Here is an 11,096-nt window from a genome sequence, read left to right as displayed (position 1 = left end):
AGTAACTGAATGGATATAATAGGAGCACCTCAGAGAGGCAGAGACTCTCAGATGTAAAGATGAGCAGAGGTTCACCAATCTGTGACAAACTGTGGCTAAACAGGATACATAATGTCACGACCTGGTGTTTATTTATGGTTTTGTTTTCCTTGTTTTGGGTTTTTAGTTTAATCTGTGTTTAGTTATTGTTATTTTCCTGTAGTCCTGGTGTTTTGTTTCCCTGGGTTTGTGTTTAGTTGTCTAGTCTTGTCTTGTGTTTCCTGTTTTACTTTGGTAGCCCTGTCCTCCCTGTGTATTGTCTGGAGTTTTGCTTCCTGTGTTTTCCCTCCTTGTGTGATCACCTGCCCCGCCCTCATGTGTGTCACCTGTGCCTCGTTGTCTTCCCTGGTCCCTTTGTATATAGTCTGTGTCTTCCCCTCTGTCTTTGCTAGTTCGTCTCGTCTGGTGTAGGGTTGTTTCTGTCCATGTCTCGTCCATGCCATGCTTTGATCCTCGCCTTCGATGTCATGTACTTCTGCCCGACCTCACCGTGCTCCAGGTAGAAGCCTTGTTGATGCTTTGTTTTTTGTTCTTGCCTTTTTTCGCCATGTGCCTGTTTTTTCTTAATCTAGTTTTGCCACGCAAAGTGTGATTTTTAGTTAGTTATTTTGGACTCTTCTTTTGACCATGCTAGGGTGATTTTTGGTTTTTGGGTTTTGTATTGTTTTGCCCTCCTGGCTTTAAATAAAAGACTCTTGGACTTTAAACCGCTCTGCATTCTGCAACTGTGTCCTCCCACACCACAAACCATAACTGATGATGCAAACTGAAATGTAACTATATTGACTTATTTAGTTGATCAACTTATTGCTGACATAACCATCACTGAACTCTGCAGACCCAGCTCAGAGCAGGACTTTATTATACATTCATATCATTTAAAACACTACAAATCATCTCAGTCACTTTAAATGCTCCAAATATTCAATATCAATGATCAATCACTTTGAGATGTAAGAGCAGAATATATTGTTTATGTACAGAATACCAGATAACAAACTGAACCTGGATCGGATCAGAAACTGTTTTAGGATTTACAGTGAAAACAGGACTTGTCATGATTTTTTTTTTTTTGTCAACTAAAGTGTCTTTTGTGTTTTGTTTCCTTGTATGCTCCCTGCCGAGGCAAACAGTGCATCAGATGTTCCTAAGGAATCGACCTCTGAGCAGTGCAGACATCCAGTCCATGGCTAGAACCATCCCCAGCCTGTACCACAACTCTGTGACAGGCAGCAGCAGCTTCCTGGTCATTCCTTGTCGGGGAGTTTTCACCCCAGTGTTGCTGGTCTCCCCCTTTCCCTCAGCAGAGCAGAAGGAGAACACCCCTCCTTCTTTGCTCTCTGAGAGACCAGCGGGGATGATTGGGCCTCCTGCAGGAGGTGCTGTCAGACCTATTCTGACTCCAGTTCTCCCCGACAAGGCTGATCTGGAACAGCTGAGGGCGGACCACGGATGGACCTGGATGGACGCACTGTCATCAGTCATCTCTCCCGTTTTCCCTAGTGAGGGCACCATGCTGGAGAACCGGTGGAGGGTGACGGACTACAGTACAGGTGGCTCTGTGCTGATGTCGGTCCTCTGCCGGTTCCAAGTCCCACGGGCCTAAGTGTGACAGACAGACAGAGAGAGAGACAGAGAGAGAGACAGAGAGAGAGACAGAGAGAGAGACAGAGAGAGAGACAGAGAGAGAGACAGAGAGAGAGACAGAGAGAGAGACAGAGAGAGAGACAGAGAGAGAGACAGAGAGAGAGACAGAGAGAGAGAGACAGAGAGAGAGAGACAGAGAGAGAGACAGAGAGAGAGACAGAGAGAGAGACAGAGAGAGAGACAGAGAGAGAGACAGAGAGAGACAGAGAGAGAGACAGAGAGAGAGACAGAGAGAGAGACAGAGAGAGAGACAGAGAGAGAGACAGAGAGAGAGACAGAGAGACTCTCGCTCTTCTATCCATCTGACTCTGGACCTGACATAAGCACCCTTAGCTTTATACAAATACATTGCATACAGTTTGGATTGCAATATATTAATTCTTCCTTTTTCTTCCTCTGTCCAATTTAACCTGTTATACAGACTCATAAGTTCTTTAACTAAATGTGTTCTTCTTTCTTTTGCTTGTTTAGTTGTTTGCTAAATGCAATTGAGGATTTTCTAATGCAGAACTTTAGATATTCCCATTTAGACATTGGATTGCTGATGGCATCATCATTTTTGATCTCCAAAATTAGTGCTTTAATAGAATTACAGTACTCCACATTCTTTAACAGCTGGGAATTAAACTTCCAATATTCTTTAAATAAATTATTTTGGTTTTTGAGTCTTAGATTAACAGTACAGTGATCACTTAAGGGACAATTAAAGATCACTGTTTCCGTAACATATTGCAGTATTGAATGCGATACCAGTTCGTTTAGTTAGTTTGTGCCAGGCAAATTGTCTTACATCTTAGTTCAAGGTTTCCATATGTCTATTAATTTGTTATCATTAGTGAAATTGGGTTTTTATGTTCCCTTAAAAATTTGGAGGGCCATCTGAGCCAGCAGTGCAAAAGAAGAGCTACATGTCAAATATGTTCACAGAAGCACAGTGGGTAAGGCCACTGACTATGGTGCAGGAAGATACACACCACCGAGGAGCAGTGTCCTGCATGGAGGAGAAGGTTAGAGGAAAAAATAAGGGCAACTCGGAGAGAAGTTAGCCAACTATCAGAACTACAGAGAAGATGAAATCAGGTAAGAAATACAGCAGACTGTCCATAACAGAAGCCCTGGAGACTGCTAAACAATGACTCTCAGCCCTGGCCACACGCCTGACGAGATACATCAGAGAGATAGAAGCTTGGAGAATAAACAGGATGTTCTCCACCGAACCAGCCAAAGTGTACTCTCAATGGGAAAGTAGAAACATAACAGTGGAACCACCAAGGGTGGAGACTAAACAATACTGGAAGAATATATGAGAGAAGCATCACATAACACCAATGCCCAGTGCTAGCAGACCACCACAACCTCCCTGAACAGGAACCAGTAACCATCACAACAGCAGATATCCGAGGGAGGGTTTCAAACATGAAGAACTGGACAGCACCGGGGCCTGACATGATCCACACCTACTGGCTGAAGAAGCTGCCTGGCAGCTCAAATGATCTGCCTCTGCACAACAGACAGACCAACCTGTGCACTACATGGATTGACTACAAGAAAGCATACGACTCAATGCCACACACATGGATCCTGGAATGCCTGGAGCTGTACAACATCAATAGGACCCTAAGGACCTTCATAAGAAACTCAATGGGGCTGTGGAAAACACCCCTAGTGGCCAACCTTAAACCAATTGCACAAGTCTCCATCAAGTGCGGCATCTACCAAGGAGATGCTCTGTCCCCGCTGCTGTTCTGCATAGGCCTGAACCCCCTCAGCCAGATCATCACCAAGACTGGCCTCGGTTACCAACTACAAAATGGAGCAACCATCAGCCACCTCCTGTACACGGATGACATCAAGCTGTATGCTAAGAGTGAGCGAGACATCGATTCACTGATCCATACCACCAGGATATACAGCGACATTGGAATGTCATTCGGACTGGACAAGTGTGATCGAATGATAACAAAGAGAGGGAAGGTTGTCAAGACTCAGGGAATTGAACTCCCAGAAGGCAGCATAGCGGATGTTGAGGGAAGCTACAAGTACCTTGGAATCCTACAGGCAAATGGGAACCACGAAGAAGCCACAACTAAGTACCTACAGAGAGTAAGGCAAATCCTAATTAATGGTACACAACTTTTACCAAGGAGAAAGTGCTTCATTTTAGAATTCAAAGGTAATTGACACTAAGTGAGAGAGAGCTCATGGTCCCAAACAGTACCATACTGTATGGTGGATGGGACAGGTCTAGTAATCCAGATGTGTACAGCATAACTGCGAGCCTAAAACATATGCAGATTGCATAAGAGTGGAATAAACAGATGATACACATTTACAGCCAGGTATTGTGACAGTATTGTTACATCACTTTATATATTTATTCATTCATTTATTCGTATTTATACAAGATTTACAGAAATCATGAATCACGAGGGATGGTGTAGTCAGTCATGTTGGGAAGACTAGAAAGCACACAGCAGCTCAGAGCGCTGCGGTCGACGTCCATGTCGCAGGCCTGAGACCACTCATTCGTCTCACTGTCATAGTACTCAACATTAGAGGTGCTGGTGCTGAAGCCCCCGACAACAAAGAGCCGGTCCTCAACTACTTCAATGCCAAAGCTGTGGCGAGGGGTCATCATGGAGGACACATTGTGCCAGGTGTTGGTGTGAGGGTTGTAGACCTCAGCAGTCCGCAGATGGTCTGTTCCATCGAAGCCACCAACCTTTGGAGTCAAAGATAAGAAGAAGATGCATCACTTATCAATTCAATTGTCACATAAAAAACTAGCTGCTTTAAACCGCCGATGAAAGCTGGTCACACATTTCTTTCATGCACTTACTGCATAAACACGGTTGTTGTATGCAATGACTCCTACTCCACTGCGCCGGCTGCTCATGGGAGAGATCAGGGTCCACTGGTTGGTCTCTGGGTTGTAGCACTCTGCTTTTTGCAGGTGCTCACTCCCATCATATCCACCACATATGTAGATCTGAATACAAAAAGAAGTGGTGGTGGGGGTGGTGGGGGCAATAAGAAATTGTCATTTTTGTTGGCTCAAACTGGCAGCAGTGTTTTGTAAACAAATCTTTCTGTTCTCTGTTATGTTCCATTGTGTTCCACCCACCTTGCCGTTGAGTGTTGTGCAGCTGGCGTCGCTCCTCCGCTCACACATGGGTGCAATTTCAAGCCACTGGTTGGTTTCTGGCTGGTAGAACTCAGCACTGCGGAGACTTATGTGCCCATCATAGCCTCCCATGGCATAGATGCACCCATTCAGCACAGTCACGCTCACACAACCGCGGTGATAGTACATCGGTGCCACCTCTTGCCATGTCCGTGTGCTCAGGTCAAACCTGCGCACATTATTGGTGGCTATGAACACCTGGTCACAGCCGCCAACACAGTAGACATACCCACCGAGGTAGGCTGCACCATGATAGGCGCGAAGAGGCTCAGAAGGCTCTGTTATGTTCATCCAGTGATTTACACGGACATCAAATGCCTCGATTACATTATTTAGATCCCTGATGCCATTCAAGCCTCCAATGGCCAAGAGGATGGCAGAAGGCAGACGAGGCCGACCAAGGATTCTGTCTTTGCATTTGATGACCTCAGAGACCATGGCCTGGCACCTCAAGTTGTCCGTCACCAGCTTATTGGACAGCACATGACTCTGTATGTACTCGGTAGGCATCATGCTCAGCCTGACCTACAGCAATACAGAGAATAAAGAGGATATAACTTAACAGTCTGTGTCAGAATAAATAAAAATACATAATTGGTTCCTAATAAAGAACATCACAATAAATAGTAAAACAATAAAATAATGGTCAGTTTTTTGAAATGCTATTAGCAACCGGACAAAATCAGTGGTGGAATGTAACTAAGTATTTGTACTTTGTTACTGTACTTAAGTAAATTTAACTTATGTATTTTTATTCTACTTTACTTAAGTAAAAATAATTATTTATTTATATAATAATAATAATAATTATAATTATATTATACTTTTACTCCTTTATATTTTGCAGCTGTTATATATACTTTCTACTCCACTAAATTTCTACAGTGTTTGTAGTTACTTGTACCGAGTCCCGACCGATCCGATCCTAGCAAAACGCGTGTGTGTGTGTGTGTCCAGAGCGCCACACTAGGTGATTTCACACACGCAGCAGCTCATCGAGGTCTCGAACCAGGACCTCTCGCGCCAAAAGCGACTGTCATACCCCTACACTACAGGACACAGAGCCACCCTGCACAGAAGGCGTTAACTTTGAGAGTCCTAATTAATATAATCAAGTCCTGATCGGGAGGTAATGTCTGATTCCGATCGAGTCTGAAATCACGTAATCGGGCCCGATTTCCGATCACGTGATCGGATCGGGACATCCCTAGTATTTGTACTTTTACTTAAGTACCAAGCTTCAGTACTTCCTCCATCACTGGCCAGGATGGACTGAGCCCTCTTTGAAGTCTGATCTTTATTATATTTTTTTCATTCCTCTCATTACTCTCCTCCCTTTATCTGTCATAGTATCATTATCAGCTTATTGATTGTCTGAGTTGCATTAACCTGCACACAAAGCTTATCCAAATAGCCAGCATTGCATGTATATGTTCCTTATTAGTTTATGTACTTGTACTACTAATAATAAATTATTATAAATGCTTGTGCCAGCGCCCAGCTTTAACAGGAGGTTCAGTAACTTTTGTTTTGTTTTCTTATATTTTCATTTCTTGCTCTTTCATAGGTAGGTTTTGGAAAAGATGATGATTTGCATAAATTCTCCTCCATTTCACCCAGAAGACCAGCATGCACATGAGCACAATGCGTCACTCAGGTAGTCTGTGTTGCTTTCTATTGATCACTCATCACAATAGATGATGTTGCACCTTCTGGCCTATAAAAGGGTAAAGGAAGGCTGTACTGGCCATCATCATGACATGGAGCACATCTAATAACTGCTAACCCTCTATTGGGCTGAGGCTGGCTTCAGTCACTGTCTTGAAATAGATTAACCTATAATATGAAAATTATAATGTATAATATAAAGTACCTCTGACAAGAGAAGATCTGTGTATCCTTCTCGTTCCTGAGGTTCATGTGTGATCCACCGAACGATGGCCTCAAACACAGCTGCCTCCTTTCTCACAGTGAGGTTGTCACGTCTGATGATGTCACTGACATCCCGGGCCGAGAGCTGCAGGAACTCTTCGCCGAAAGCCACTTCCTCAAAGTGACTGAGGACATAGTGGAACGCCTTGAGGTGCAGTTCAGGGGCGTGGTAGGTTTTTGTGAACTGCCAGATGCCGATGCAGTTGTCTGAGCAGAGCCTCTTTTCAAAAAAGTTGCAGCATATTTGCACCAGCTTCACTATATTAAGGGTATCAGCTGCCATGAAAAGCCTCCGTGCATTGGACTCTGTCACGTTAACAGAGCTGGTGTATGCAAACTCAATGATGAGCTCCATCATGTCTGAGGATAGGTCAGGAATAACGTAGACTTCAGACGAGCGTGTGAAGAGAGCTCTGAAAGACACAGAAAAAGTTCCACAACATCATACACCACTTTTATGCATTTCAGATTTTAAAACAGATACTAAAATTAGTCACTAAGTCACTGGTGGGGTTATATGGGTTTAACATTACCTAATTCACCTATGACTTCTAAACTATACATCAAGTTTAAGTTTAAGATAAAATAAGTTTGAGCCTATAGAGGGAGAAATCACTATTAGATGCTTTAATGTCAACATGTCAAACATGTCTTATCATCCAAGTCCCACCTGGGGCCAGCAGATTAACACACACTTGTTCACCGACTGTTTTTGTCATGGTAAAACATTAAGGACTGCTGCTGGTTTCTTTATGAGGTCAGGCTGACAACATTTTCCCCAGCAGTTGGCTAAACATCACAACAATATCAGCAACACACTGAAACACTGTAAGCTATAAAAACAAGATTGAGTGAATAATCACTCACATCATAAACTACAACAAATCCTTGTTTTTGTTTCCATATGTAAAGGTTACTAACACATTAATTTAAAATTGAGATAATCAGTTACCTGAAGTAAGTGTACTTCGCCAAGATGACTCTGTGGATGGGAAAGTCCTCATCCTCCACTCTGATGACAGCATCGCAGAGCAGCCCCTGCTCACGGAGTTCTGTGTACACGTTCATGTTGACTTTGCAGACTTTATATTTTCTCTGTTTGTTGCCTGTCTCCTCTCAGTATATAACAAAAGTTCAAAGACACACTGTGAATTGAACTCTTATCATCAAAGCATGTCAGTCACCATGGAGACCACTACACATGTTTACATTTAAAAACCCCTCATCCTGTCATTGCATTTGTTTTTAGTTAATTTTTAAATAATGCCCACCACTACCATGACAACAACTACAACTTTAGCCTTTAGCCTTCCATCCTCTTTCAGAACATGGCTGTATTATTAGTAATCCATGGCTGAGCTGTTGCATTTGATTTTTCGGTGTGCCAAACAAGGTTGTTCTCTGTTTACAGTTGTAGTCCACATTTTTCTAACAACAACAACTAACACTAAAGGGGGGGTTGTTTAAAAAAAAAACAGGCCAGGGGTCACCAGGTCTTTCTAAAATTTTCAAATGCCATGAAAGGCCAAAACAAAAGCAGGCCCACCAGTTGAGCAGTCCTGCTGTAGAAGCTCTGGCACAGCTGTTAACAGTGAGGAGCTGTGTGTATCTCAGGGTGCAGTAGGCCAATTGGTCAACAGGGACAATCAGGCCACAAACACCAATGTTGTAAATTACAATGATCTGTTCTATCTCAAAATTCCAACTCATTGAATACTGATGAAACGTTTTCTTTGACCAACCTGACTTGCGCTGTTTTTGTTCCTCCTCACCTACAAGTTAACAATTAACTGAGTTAACAAAGCAGTGACACTCATATGTTTATAATAATTATAATAATACTCATGTTAATAAATAAGTAATTAGATTTATTGTATTATTTTGACACTGATGTTTAACTGAACATTTTTCCGACCTGTGCATCTTAATATTCCTATACACACATATATGCCTTATGTGTCATTCAGGTGCTTTATCATTTTATTTCCTTTGTAACATTAAAACAGATTTGGAGATTCAAGCCATTTAAAACGGAGCACGATAACATTGTACTAACACATATATAGAACACCTAAAGAAAACAGATACACAGATATGTACAAATACATAAAAATAGTCAGAGAAAACATGCACATTAGTGCAATACGACTGTAACATTGTAGTACATCTGACACAGGAACATCAGAAGGAACACCTGTAAAACAAAACAGCTCCAATTTAACCAAACATTAGGAGTGGTAATGATAATTCAACATGAACTGATCATGCTTGAGAGGTGATTTCTGAGACAAACAGTTATTATGACTGGAAATGGCCTTTAAACTTCAGACAGATGTTTCTGGTTGCAGTGGGATGCTTGCTCTGTTTTTCGAGGAAAGTGGGGGGTAAAGTTAAAAAGAAACCGTCAACTTTTTCTTTGATTTTTTCTGTGGTCTCCTTATCTCTGGGTATCCTCTGAACGAAAAGGTCTTCCTGTGCATAGACCACAAAGTCACACCAGTCAAGTCCAGAAATCAACATTTGGCTCTGTATCTGCCAAAAGTAAGGAGGAGATGTCCTTAGTGTTTCTGTGCCATCATGGATCTTAATTATGGGCAATCTACATAACTTGTCACATTTGGGCATTTAACCTCTACAAGGCCGAACACTGGCTGCCCCCGTGGATCAAACACAACAACACACTTCCCTCTTGCACTTTTCCAAATAGAGAGTCAACCAGAGGTACATCCCATATTGCCATAGTTGTTATTAATGGAGCTGTATCACTTGGGAAATCGTGGTAGACCTCATCTCCCCTGTACAAATCGCTCCTACGAAAAACACAAGTTTGAATGAACCACAGATAAAAAAAAAAGACAAAAGATTATGAATAGTACATAGTAGTGGTAATAGTAGAGGCCTTATTCTGTGAATAAAAATAAATCCCGTTGGACATTTTTGGATTGATTGACAGATAAAATACACACAATATAAGATGAAAAAACAATTAGCCTTTCGTTTAGCAGATTATTGTTTTATTATCTTACTGACATTACTAACTTATTCTATTTAACAATACTAACCTGATACCCTCTTCCACTCTTCTTTCATTTAGTCTTGCTGAGCAAAGGACCATGTCATTTACCAGACCAGGTGATATCATGATATCTAGGCTGGGATGAACAGGGTAAATAATAGTAAATAGTTACCATGGTTCTTGAATTGTGCCATTTCTGCTCAGTTTCTGTGCAGCTGTGTGTTGGAGGAACAGTACTGATCTTCTGTTGACAGTAATGAGCACTGAGTACCAAAGGGCTGCCACATGGTTGCACATGGCATTGCATGCATGTGGAACCATGTCCTGCTAATTAAAGCTAACATCCGTGTGTGTGTGTGTGTGTGTGTGTGTCCAGGCTGGAAGGGAAACCTGTGTGAGCGCTTACCGTCCTCCGTGTGTGTCCCTCTTCATCCTGCTGCCCTGCGCGCCGCTGGCTGTTTACTTTCCTTACCTTCCTTACCTTCGTCCTGCCGCTCGAGTTCCTCCTCAGCGCCATCCTGCTCTGCTTCTATGGCCTCGAGTTCCTGCTGGGTCTGCTCTCCATATCCACCTTCTCCAGACACACACACACACTGAAACACACACACACACAGACGTTTCCACCCTGACCACCACACAGACGTTTCCACCCTCACCACCACACAGGCAGACACACACACTGACACACACACAGACAGACAGACAGAACACACACACTGACACACATACATGTTTCCACCCTGACCCCCACATACACACAAACAGACAGAGAGACAGACACACACACATGCAGACAGACACACACAGACAGGCCTCCTCCGTCAGGCGAGTGATTGCCAGCTGCAGCATTGTCAGTTTGTCCTGACCGGCGATCTCTGTGTAGTTATTGGTGCGTTCACCCACTCTGATGTCGAGGTGAACCGCCTGCAGAGAGACAGGAAGTTCATCCATCTGTCAGGCGTTAAAATCCTCCAACAATAAAGAGTTCACACCAACAAGAGTCTGTAAAAGACTAAAACATTCTGTGTGAAGCCATGATGGAGCTGCAGCTTTCTGCAGAGGATTTCTTGATTGTGCTGTAGGACTCCTGTTGAGACAGGAGGGGGTTAAAGTAGAACAAGTCTGCTCACTAGAGTGAGTCCTTCAGACAGGGGACACTCTGAGGACTGCAGGCAGATCTGGTGTCCTCCTGGTTTCTGTAAAGTGAATCTGAACGATCCCTCCGATCCAACCTTAGTCAGAAGCAGCTGCAGAAGACAGAAGGACAGACACACACAC

General features: G+C 43.0%; 1 protein-coding gene across 1 annotated transcript; it reads right to left on the bottom strand.

The window, feature by feature from the left end:
• Positions 1 to 4,102: 4,102 nt before the first annotated feature.
• LOC114445350 (kelch-like protein 10) lies at positions 4,103 to 7,861 on the bottom strand. Its single transcript, XM_028420330.1, has 5 exons — positions 7,755 to 7,861; positions 6,744 to 7,215; positions 4,811 to 5,395; positions 4,526 to 4,675; positions 4,103 to 4,408 (listed from the first exon to the last, which is right to left on the bottom strand). Exons 2-5 carry the CDS (start codon positions 7,158 to 7,160, stop codon positions 4,103 to 4,105), a joined length of 1,458 nt encoding a protein of 485 aa, XP_028276131.1. The 5' UTR covers positions 7,161 to 7,215; positions 7,755 to 7,861.
• Positions 7,862 to 11,096: the final 3,235 nt, after the last annotated feature.

The sequence above is a fragment of the Parambassis ranga genome, chromosome 13 (genome assembly GCF_900634625.1).
Source record: "Parambassis ranga chromosome 13, fParRan2.1, whole genome shotgun sequence".
Taxonomy (NCBI): domain Eukaryota; kingdom Metazoa; phylum Chordata; class Actinopteri; family Ambassidae; genus Parambassis; species Parambassis ranga.
This window is presented reverse-complemented; position numbering and strand designations above follow the sequence as displayed.

Excerpts from the sequence above, each read along its gene's own strand:
- LOC114445350 (XM_028420330.1), bottom strand. The coding sequence starts at position 7,160 with ATGATGGAGCTCATCATTGAGTTTGCATACACCAGCTCTGTTAACGTG. Across the intron at positions 4,676-4,810 it reads GCACAACACTCAACGGCAAG|ATCTACATATGTGGTGGATA; the intron begins GTGGGTGGAACA and ends TTTTGTATTCAG. Across the intron at positions 4,409-4,525 it reads ACAACAACCGTGTTTATGCA|GTTGGTGGCTTCGATGGAAC; the intron begins GTAAGTGCATGA and ends TTGACTCCAAAG.